At 40.0% G+C, this 12,039-nt stretch overlaps 1 protein-coding gene across 4 annotated transcripts in view; it reads right to left on the bottom strand.

Annotated features, from left to right (window-relative positions):
- Positions 1 to 12,039, bottom strand: part of LOC124781688 (DNA topoisomerase 2-binding protein 1-A-like) — a 274,059-nt gene that overhangs the window by 101,886 nt on the left and 160,134 nt on the right. For all 4 annotated transcript variants that reach the window (XM_047253880.1, XM_047253881.1, XM_047253882.1 and 1 more), the window contains one exon: positions 8,096 to 8,280. In XM_047253880.1, coding sequence (XP_047109836.1) covers positions 8,096 to 8,280 — 185 coding nt within the window. The remainder of the gene's footprint in view (positions 1 to 8,095; positions 8,281 to 12,039) is intronic.

Here is a 12,039-nt window from a genome sequence, read left to right as displayed (position 1 = left end):
GTTGTGTTTGTTTACCAGAGGATCACTTAACGACTTTATATTATACACTCACAATGTTTAGGGGCACTAGGGCATCTCCAAAATGTCTTAGTAAGATGAACACTTATTGTTGCTATCCAAATTTAAGATTAAAAGTTCTGCAGGTAGTATGGAAATTGTGATGAAGCAAGCTGGGATAGGTTTAATTCCCCTCTTGTTATGCCATCTGCCTCCTCAAAATTCGTTTTTTCAATTTTAACTAATTACCATTAACATACATGAATACAGGGTGTTACAAAAAGGTACGGCCAAACTTTCAGGAAACATTCCTCACACACAAAGAAAGAAAATACGTTATGTGGACATGTGTCCGGAAATGCTTACTTTCCATGTCAGAGCTCAGTTTATTACTTCTCTTCAAATCACATTACTCATGGAATGGAAACACACAGCGTAACAGAACGAACCAGCGTGACTTCAAACACTTTGTTACAGGAAATGTTCAAAATGTTCTCCGTTAGCGAGGATACATGCATCCACCCTCTGTCGCATGGAATCCCTGATGAGCTGATGCAGCCCTGGAGAATGGCTTATTGTATCACAGCCGTCCACAATACGAGCACGAAGAGTCTCTACATTGGGTACCAGGGTTGCGTAGACAAGAGCTTTCAAATGCCCCCATAAATGAAAGTCACGAGGGTTGAGGTCAGGAGAGCATGGAGGCCATGGAATTGGTCCGCCTCTACCAATCCATTGGTCACTGGATTTGTTGTTGAGAAGCATACGAACACTTCGACTGAAATGTGCAGGAGCTCCAGCGTGCATGAACCACATGTTGTGTCGTACTTGTAAAGGCACATGTTCTAGCAGCACAGGTACAGTATCCCGTATGAAATCATGATAACGTGCTCCACTGAGCGTAGGTGGAAGAACATGGGGCCCAATCAAGACATCACCAACAATGCCTGCCCAAACGTTCACAGAAAATCTGTGTTGTTGATGTGATTGCACAATTGCCTGCGGATTCTCGTCAGCCCACACATGTTGATTGTGAAAATTTCCAATTTGATCACGTTGGAATGAAGCCTCATCCGTAAAGAGAACATTTGCACTGAAATGAGGATTGACACATTGTCGGATGAACCATTCGCAGAAGTGTACCTGTGGAGGCCAATCAGCTGTTGATAGTGCCTGCACATGCTGTACATGGTACAGAAACAACTGGTTCTCCCGTAGCACTTTCCATACAGTGACGTGGTCAACGTTACCTTGTACAGCAGCAACTTCTCTGACGCTGACGTTAGGGTTATCGCAAACTGCACGAAGAATTGCCTCATCCATTGCAGGTGTCCTCGTCGTTCTAGGTCTTCCCCAGTCGCGAGTCATAGGCTCGAATGTTCCGTGCTCCCTAAGACACCGATCAATTGCTTCGAACGTCTTCCTGTTGGGACACCTTTGTTCTGAAAATCTGTCTCAATACAAACATACCAAGCCACGGCTATTGCCCCGTGCTAATCCATACATCAAATGGGCATCTGCCAACTCCGCATTTGTAAACATTGCACTCACTGCAAAACCACGTTCGTGATGAACACTAACCTGTTGATGCTACGTACTGATGTGCTTGATGCTATTACTGTAGAGCAATGAGTCGCATGTCAACACAAGCACCGAAGTCAACATTACCTTCCTTCAATTGGGCCAACTGGCGGTGAATCTAGGACGTACAGTACATACTGACGAAACTAAAATCAGATGTAACATGGAAATTAAGCGTTCCAGACACATGTCCATATAACGTATTTTCTTTATTTGTGTGTGAGGAATTTTTCCTGAAAGTTTGGACGTACCTTTTTGTAACACCCCGTATAATCTGCATTTCCATGAAAGAGAAGGGTCGGCCCTCAGTTTTTAAGAATATAACACCAGATCTAATTTCATGCTTCGTATTATGTACGTAATTTACTTTCTAATTCATTTTGACTATTACTAGTTATTATTATAGAGCAAAATCAGTAATTGTTTCTTAACTTAAATTCTATTGTTGACGTATAAACAAATATAAATTCTGTACTAATTATAAACATTTGGAAGACAAAATACAAGAAAGTATCTATTTGTCTCTATTCAAAAACATATTAGGAAAGGCAGCCCTTAATTCCAAAGTAATTAACAGTTTTGTCAAAAGTATTGTCTGCGTACTAATATTTGTTAATTTCATGATTTAAACAAATAATTTGGCCTAACCCTTGTAGCAGAAGATACCATTAAAAGGAGCGAATTTTGCGATGTATTCAGTTAATTTAATGAGTTAAGTTTTAATTTCTGTAATTTAAACATCGAACAATGAGTTCAGTACCTATTATTGTGACGAAATATAAAGGCCCGATTTTCGGTCACGAAACAGTCAGTCCACGGCCGAGTTTCAGACAAGAAACCTGTGTTGGTTGTTAGAACAACAACAACAACAACAACAACAACAACAACATTTCAATTTAACTGTGAAATAAGTGTTACCCAATTAGGCTGTGTTTTCAAACGATGACAGTGTCTGCACCACACGCACCTTTCTATTCTTCAAGAACTGTGAACTTTGTGGTTAGGTTTTTACTGATCTTGGATATTCAACAGTAAACTATTGTAGCAGTATGTGGAGGTTTGCTGCAAACTGTTAATGAGGCCTATCAAAAGTTAAACAATAGTGCACTGGCCATATAACTGAGCATTATTAGGTGGTTGTGACCAGTGAAATTAAAGTACTGTGAAATGCAACTGTGCACCTGTCGGCTACATTATTTACAGTAGTCAGTTTTGAAATCCACATCTCATTTTTCAGCCAGTGTAGCAACGCAGTACATTGACACAGAGGACAATGAAGGAAGAAATAAATAAAGCAGGAGGAACTGCTACAAAATGGGTTGTGTGTCATGAGGCTAAGCATATAAACAAATCAAAACTAATTGAACTACACCCGATATTGACAAAAACACCCTTGGAGATGGTTTCCTTGGATACAGCCGGACCTTATCTGCAAGGGAAAGGGAATGTACAATATGCTGTTGCGCTACACGATGTTTTCTCCAAGTCAAATTGTATGCTGTGCTGTCAGTGACTGCCGGCTCCATTATTAGGTCCCTAGGAAGGAAATATTGCAAGAGGAGAAAATATGTTGAGCACTGGTAGCACTGAAGAAAACGCTGAGAACAGAAAACAGTTGTATGACAGCAAATTAGGACACACTGTAGAGTACTATCTGAGACAAGAAGAAATCTTTAGGACTCATCCAAAAGTGACAAAGTATTGGAAGCTGAATTGCAAATGGCAACTGTTGTACACTGGGCTGTTTGTTATACAAAAATTCCTTCACCCAAGAATCTAAAAGTTAGAATTCTTAAACAGTGGTAAGGAAAAAGGGCTCTACCCACACAAAGATTTACTTGAATTTGTGAACTAAATAGCATTTGACACTGATCAAGCACTACTTAGAGAAACGTATATAAGTGTATATATGATGTCAACTACTGTCCACTTGTATATACACTCCTGGAAATTGAAATAAGAACACCGTGAATTCATTGTCCCAGGAAGGGGAAACTTTATTGACACATTCTTGGGGTCAGATACATCACATGATCACACTGACAGAACCACAGGCACATAGACACAGGCAACAGAGCACGCACAATGTCGGCACTAGTACAGTGTATATCCACCTTTCGCAGCAATGCAGGCTGCTATTCTCCCATGGAGACGATCGTAGAGATGCTGGATGTAGTCCTGTGGAACGGCTTGCCATGCCATTTCCACCTGGCGCCTCAGTTGGACCAGCGTTCGTGCTGGACGTGCAGACCGCGTGAGACGACGCTTCATCCAGTCCCAAACATGCTCAATGGGGGACAGATCCGGAGATCTTGCTGGCCAGGGTAGTTGACTTACACCTTCTAGAGCACGTTGGGTGGCACGGGATACATGCGGACGTGCATTGTTCTGTTGGAACAGCAAGTTCCCTTGCCGGTCTAGGAATGGTAGAACGATGGGTTCGATGACGGTTTGGATGTACCGTGCACTATTCAGTGTCCCCTCGACGATAACCAGTGGTGTACGGCCAGTGTAGGAGATCGCTCCCCACACCATGATGCCGGGTGTTGGCCCTGTGTGCCTCGGTCGTATGCAGTCCTGATTGTGGCGCTCACCTGCACGGCGCCAAACACGCATACGACCATCATTGGCACCAAGGCAGAAGCGACTCTCATCGCTGAAGACGACACGTCTCCATTCGTCCCTCCATTCACGCCTGTCGCGACACCACTGGAGGCGGGCTGCACGATGTTGGGGCGTGAGCGGAAGACGGCCTAACGGTGTGCGGGACCGTAGCCCAGCTTCATGGAGACTGTTGCGAATGGTCCTCGCCGATACCCCAGGAGCAACAGTGTCCCTAATTTGCTGGGAAGTGGCGGTGCGGTCCCCTACGGCACTGCGTAGGATCCTACGGTCTTGGCGTGCATCCGTGCGTCGCTGCGGTCCGGTCCCAGGTCGACGGGCACGTGCACCTTCCGCCGACCACTGGCGACAACATCGATGTACTGTGGAGACCTCACGCCCCACGTGTTGAGCAATTCGGCGGTACGTCCACCCGGCCTCCCGCATGCCCACTATACGCCCTCGCTCAAAGTCCGTCAACTGCACATACGGTTCACGTCCACGCTGTCGCGGCATTCTACCAGTGTTAAAGACTGCGATGGAGCTCCGTATGCCACGGCAAACTGGCTGACACTGACGGCGGCGGTGCACAAATGCTGCGCAGCTAGCGCCATTCGACGGCCAACACCGCGGTTCCTGGTGTGTCCGCTGTGCCGTGCGTGTGATCATTGCTTGTACAGCCCTCTCGCAGTGTCCGGAGCAAGTATGGTGGGTCTGACACACCGGTGTCAATGTGTTCTTTTTTCCATTTCCAGGAGTGTACTTATGATTTATATTTAGTATTAAGTAAAGATTTCATTTTTGCCTATTCCATGTGTGTTACCCTATTAGGATCTAAGTTTTACTTATGTAAGATTTCTATTGTATGTTTACGGGCAAGAATAGCTCAGAAAACATTATCCTCATCGAGCATGAGAAATTCTTTAATTTGACACTATACTGTTTAAACACACACTTTAGGCATGTGGTTGGGACACAGCACATGTAAGTAGTGAAATGAGGTGAGGTTGGTTAATTAGTTAGTTATTTACGTGTTCCATTGATCAATAGCATAGAAAAACCGTTATGATGTGGAAAGGAAACAAGTTTTTTTTTGTTTATATTATAGGGTTATACCTAAATACTTATATTATCTATCCCATTCCCTTAAATCATCTATGGTATAGAACGATTTGTCAAGGAGGTATAATTTCAACTTGTTTTTGAAACTATTACTTCTTTTTGTAAGACATTTTATTTCATCTGATAATTTATGAATAAGTTTTATAGAAGCATATTTTACCCCTTTCTGTGCCAAAGATAGGTTAAGTAAAGGATAGTGTAGGTATTTCTTTTTTTTGGTATTGTAATCATGAACGTCACTGCTGATTTTAAACTGGTCCATGTTGTTGAGAAAAAAATTTCATTACTGAGTAAATGTACTGTGAAGCAGTTGTAAGAATTCCTAACCTTTTAAACAGAAGCCTACAAAATGTGCCACTATGAATCCCACAGATTATTCTAACTACTTTCTTTTGAGCAGTGAATACCTTTTGCTAAGTGTTGAGTTGCCCAAGAATATTATTCCGTATGTCATCAGAGAGTGGAAGTATGCACAGTAAGTTAGCTTACTAATTTCTAGATCCTCAAAATTGGCAGTTATTCTGATTGCAAAAGTTGCTGAACCTAGTCACTTTAGGAGATCCAAAATATGAATTTTCCAATTAAGATTCTCATCTATATGTACACCCAAAAACTTAGTATGCTCTACCCTGGCTACTGACTTCTTTTGATGTCTTATGTTTATTGAAGGAATTATACTTTTTGCAGCAGAAAATTGGATGCACTGTGTTTTTTCAAAGTTCAGAGCAAGCCCATTTGCAGGAAACCTATTAATAACTTTTCCAAAGACCTTATTAGTATAATTCTCTATCAGACTTTCTTTTACTGGATTAATAATTATGCTTTTATCATCAGCAAACAGTTTCAGTCCAGCATCTTGTTTCACATAAGAAGGGGGGTCATTCACATATAACAAGAAGACGAGGGGACCCATGATCGAACCTTGTGGAACACCTAATGTAATTTCACCCCAGTTAGATGAAGTAGCAAACTCCTTTGAATCACTTGAAGCATATAGGGAGACTTTTTGCTTCCTGTTCTGTAGATATGACTTAAACCACTCATATGCTGTTCCATTTATACCATAAAATTGTAATTTCTCTAACATAATGTCATGGTTCACACAATCAAATGCTTTGGATAAGTCACAGAATATTCCTACTCTTGACATTTTACTATTTAAAGACTATTATGTGGACAGTGAAATTGTATACTGCTTTCTCAGTGGAACAGCATTTCTGAAACCCGAACTGCGATTTACTAAGTACCCTATCACTGTTGAGATGGCTAACCACTCTTGAGTACATTACTTTCTCAAAGATTGTTGAAAATGCTGTAGGCAAGGATACTGGCCAGTAATTACTGACATCTGTGGTTTCCCCCTTTTTGTAGAGAGGCCTGAGAATGGCATATTTTAACCTGTCTGGAAAAATACCCTGAGTCAGTGACGCATTACATATATGTGTCAAAACATCAGCTGTAATTGCTCCACATTGTTTTAATAACTTGTTGGAGATGTCATCTACTCCAACAGAACCTTTATTTTTCAAGGATTTAATAATTTTACTTATTTCAGAAGAGGTTGTTAGATGAAACTTAATCTAACTAAAATTTTTCAAAACTGACTCTTCCATGTACTGTCTGGCTTTTTCTTTTGAACTATTTTCACAAATTTTTTCTCCTACACTTAAGAAGTGATTGTTAAATACATTGGCTGCCTGTGTACTGTTGGTTAAGATGGTCTCATTCTCTTTAACAGTAATACTACCTACCCCAGTGGTTACTTTTCCTGTCTCCCTTCTAACAACATTCCATATTGATTTGATTTTATTGCTGGAGTTGTTAATTTCTTCTCTAACATACATATTTCTTGATTTCTTTACAACTTTTCTCAGTATGTTACAATAATTTTTATAGTGTAAAACTACTTCTAGATCTTTACTAGTTCTTGCTGTCTCATACAGTTTTCTTTTTCTTTCTGAAGACACTTTCATACCTGTAGTAATCCAAGGTTTCTTTGAAAAGTTTGTGGTGTTACATTTAGTAAGTTTCTTTGGAAAACAATGTTCAAAAAGGGATATAAATTTATCATGAAATTGCTGCATTTATCATTAGCATTTGGCTCATTATATATATCTTCCCAGTTTACAAAGTGGGTGGGTGGTTGTGGGGTGCGCACATTTGCGCACAAGGCTTGTGATATAAACGAAAAAGTGTCTTCTTTCTTCACAGGCCACAAAGGCTCTTTAGCAAAGAGGGGTAAAAAAGAAATCTGAAATATCAATTGTTGAAATATTCGTCTTATTCACTACTCTAGTACCTTCTAGTACATTCTGATTCCCACTTATGCTCTAAAGGTCCTTTTTAGTTGCCAAATTGTTTAGAAGGCACAAAGGGATATTTTGCAGAGTTCTTGCAAACTTTATTTATGGATGGGCTCTACTAATTATAAAAATGTCTAAGTGCACTGACAATAAAGGAAAACCGCATTTTCTAAATTAAAAATGTGTAACTACCAGGCTTAGAAATTATCACCTTGCTCTTCTACTTGACCGATTCCTCTGTCCTTACCATTGGATTCCTTCTGTGAGCTAATACTGAAATGCTTAAAACAAGGGGGGGGGGGGGGGGGGGGTCTGAAACATGATGCACTAAAGCCTTCTTCATTGTATCTTGTGAGAGTTTCCTTAGTGGTCTGCTGAAGTATGCTTAGTTAGTCAGACAGAATTCAAAATGTAAAACCACTCTGTAGCAAGGAAAGAAAACAAAGTAAAAACAAAATTATTTCTCTGCAATGTGCAGACAAAACACTTACCACCCAAAGATGAGTTACAACAGCATTAGTTGTGTGATAAAGTCTTTCCCCTTCTAAAGGCACAATTCCATAATCGGGGATGCCTTTAAATCCACGATGGACAACACGTCCGCCTTTTTCCTTAATCACTTCTTCTAAGGCCTGTGTCTCCTCTTCAGTAAAGCCTGCAGTTGAAAATGTGAGACCTAGGGGGAGAAACAAACCAATCAAAAATATTATCAAGATAGAAAACTATATTTTACATAAACTAGCACAAATACTGCAAAGCCTTTTGAACATAGCAGAATATATGAACACAGATAAGGAATATAGATTCTTGGATATCTGTATTTTAATGGCACTTTCACTCAGTGCATGCATCTTTTTTCCCCTTTGTGCACTCTTAAGAAGAAAACAAATGTATGCAGACTGCCATGTACAAAATACAAGGGACTATCACTCTCCTCTTCTTCTTTGTTTCGAAAAATTTCTTTACAGGTTTATTTTCATTCTTGGGAATAACAAGAGTCTGGTGCAATAACCAATCTCTTGATGCCACAATGTGTGTCTTTTCTCTTACTGCTTCATGCAACCATTTCAACACTTCAAGGTAGTAATGTTCGTTAGCTGTGGTACTCTGCCTGACGAATTCACTCTGGATGGTTACCTTGAGAAAGAAAAAACATACCAAAAATGTCTCCACATGGGATCTCGCCTGCCTTGCTTTCTTTGGTCTTGGTGGTGATGAAATCTTCCAATGGCTGTATTGTTGTTAGGTTTCCAAGTCCTAGCCGTAACACCACAATTCATCGCTCATTATAACTTTTACATCGGAATCTGCAGCAGTTTCTGACTGTTTTCCAACTCCTGATTCATATGTGAAAAATTCACTCCCTGGTCTTCAGAGAGCACATGCAAAACAAATTTTGCTGTAACTCTCTTCATCTTCAGATCTTTAAACAAAATACATTGGCATAAATTCCAGGATATTCCAGTCATTTCAACCAATTCGATGATTGTTCTACAATGATCAAACATGATCACAACATGGATTTTTTCACTTTTAAGCCATTCTGGAAGTCAAGGGATGTCCCAGACATGATTTGTCTTCAACTGACATTTGACCACTTTTAAAATGAGAAAACCACTCATCATAAAATTTTATCTCATTCAAAGCTTCTTCCCCATAAACCATCCAAAGCTATATATGTCTGTTGTTTTCTTGTATTTGTATCTATTTCTCTGTCTTTCCATTCAAGATGGGGAAACATGAAGAATACATACAAAGAATGTGCGACATCTTTTCATAATTTACTAACAATGGTATTCATTCCAACAAAACGGTTATTCTGAGAGACACATACGTAATGCATTCAAGGCCCAGACGAGTTAAATCTATGGAGCAGAATAAAGATACAAAGACACACCATTTTGGCCCGTTTGCCATGTTTTTGGGCCATGTCGTCAAGAATCTGAAGAGTCCTCGAAAGATACGGAATTAAGTGTGTTTTTCAACCATCTGCAAAACTGAAAAACCTCTCGGGGGTTAGTTAAGAATGACCTCCGACTGAGGAAATGTGGTGTGTACAAGATTCCTCGTCAGTGTGGGGCAGCGTATATAGGCCAGACATGCCGCACAGTACAAGAACGCTGCGATGAATATCTGTGTCATACACGCCTCCGTCAACCGGATAAGTCTGCAATTGCGGAACACTGCCTGAATACAGGACATCCTGTGATTTATGAAAAGACGGACGTTTTATCACCGGCATCATCTTTCTGGGACTGCGTCATTAAGAAAGCAATACATATATGTACAGCCGATAATCTCATCAACAAGGATACAAGATTTCAACTGAGCACAACCTGGAATCCTGCATTGGCTGCTATTAAATCACTATGCAAAAATCAAGATTCTTCGATAACAAGCCCACCGTAACACTGGTCTAGCACGGCTGTTGGTGAGTAACGTCTGACCACACTGTTGACAAACGCAGCGTACAGCGCACGTGCGTGAGAGCCACTCTGCGATTTTCGGCAGAGGGAGTCCGAATAGGACAAATCACTGCACATGCGCGATTTCCGCAGCTGCACATTCTTCGCGTGCATTCTAAAAACAGGGCGTCAGTGTGCGGATACGGTCAGTCGTACCTAGCCATGAGCAAGGCTGAACCACCTGAAGATGTCCGGCAGCTGCTCCGGGGAAATATTGTGGAATTTGCACAACGTGATCCAGTGGTAAACCTGTGAAGACTATTTACAGCACAACTGTCGGGACAGCTTAAGAGTCAGACAGTGGCATTCATACTGAGATACCCGCTGTAAGGTGCAGTGTTAGGTGGTGTCTGAAGAGCAACTGACAAAAAAACATGAATAGTGTTCAGCAGCATGTGTATTTCAGAAAGCATGTCAAACATATTACGCCACTGTAAAAATGGGTGTATGGAGTTTATTGTTACACATTGGTACCTTTTAGATGAAGGAAAATGGTGAATTTTTGTAGTGTGCGATGTTTCCTTTCTGAGCATTACAATACATTTGTGGAATTATGTCTGTTCTGTAACTGAGTACCTTAAAAAAAAAAAAAAAAATCAATCCATAGTCCCAGTACGAAGGAAAATGCCAATGGTCAGACAAATAGCAGCTCATATGACTGTATTTTTCTTTTATCCTAGGTGAGACAACATGCACAACAATTACATACTGAAGATTTTAGTGAAGCCCCCGAATGGAGAACAAATAAAACCCCATTTTGTTAACTTGTGATGTTGAGCAAACAGACAATACCAGCAGTTTGATGCAAAGCTCCAGTAACAAATGCATCATATCGAGGATGCACAGAATCTATATCACTAAAATGCTATCCCATTTGCAGCATACAGAAAACAAAAATTTTATTTTCAATATTGTGCATAGTTACTGACTGAATTTAAAACGCTGTTACAATCTACTCATTAAAGGGTATTATGTTACAAGTTTAAACAATAAGATAAGTATTACTGTTAGAAGCTGTGTGTGTCTTGAGGCAGCATAAATGGTGTCGCGCAAACACACCGTCTTCATTCCTGCAGTATTTGAGAATGAGAGCACTTCACGATTTCCAATAACTTTGAAACACCATTTCAAATATTTGTGAAACTTTTTCTCATTGACGCCACCAAAAAATTATGAAAGGAAAAGAAGTTTATCACTTACCACATTTTTGCTGTTTATGAAGTCAAATTTCAGCATCAGTTACGACATTCTAATTTGTTACTTATTTTTACTACTAACTATTTGCAACACACTTTGCACTTAATGTACCAGAAAAATTATATTTCTGTATGAGACACTGTTCAGGAGACATGACATCATACACTGAGATCTGTTAAAACTTAGGTTTTGCTTAAAATGGAGTACAAATTGCCCCATTTAATTCAACCAGTGTTTCATAATGAGAGCAATTCCTCACTTACAATAAACTTTAAGCATAATTTTAAACCTTTCCTAAACTTCTTTTCACTTACATGCTTAAAAGGCAAATATTTAACTCATTGACTAATTTGTAAAATACTCAGATGTTTGAAGACAGACATCTTGTATATGAGAGTTCAGTTCTTTTAAAGAACTGGAGGTTTACTGGTAAACTATAGCAGACTGTAAGTAGTACTTATACATTATGCTCCTTACATGTAACCGGCATTTTGCAATTTGTATTCCACAAATTTCTAGTTACAAGATATGACTTGCACTGAGCACATTTTGCATCAGGTTTGTGAGGCATTCAATACTCAACTGTCATGGACCAATTAATTATTATCTTATGTTATGGAAATGCTCCTACCAAATTATGATACAATGTGGATATTATAAAACCCTTTTCCACCTACTAATATCTTTTTCATGCTGTATGTAATTTTTCCGAGGCTGTCCAAAGCCAGAGGCTGTCCAAAGCCAGAGGCTGTCCAAAGCCAGAGGCTGTCCAA

This window comes from Schistocerca piceifrons, chromosome 1 (genome assembly GCF_021461385.2).
Source record: "Schistocerca piceifrons isolate TAMUIC-IGC-003096 chromosome 1, iqSchPice1.1, whole genome shotgun sequence".
NCBI lineage: Eukaryota > Metazoa > Arthropoda > Insecta > Orthoptera > Acrididae > Schistocerca > Schistocerca piceifrons.
This window is presented reverse-complemented; position numbering and strand designations above follow the sequence as displayed.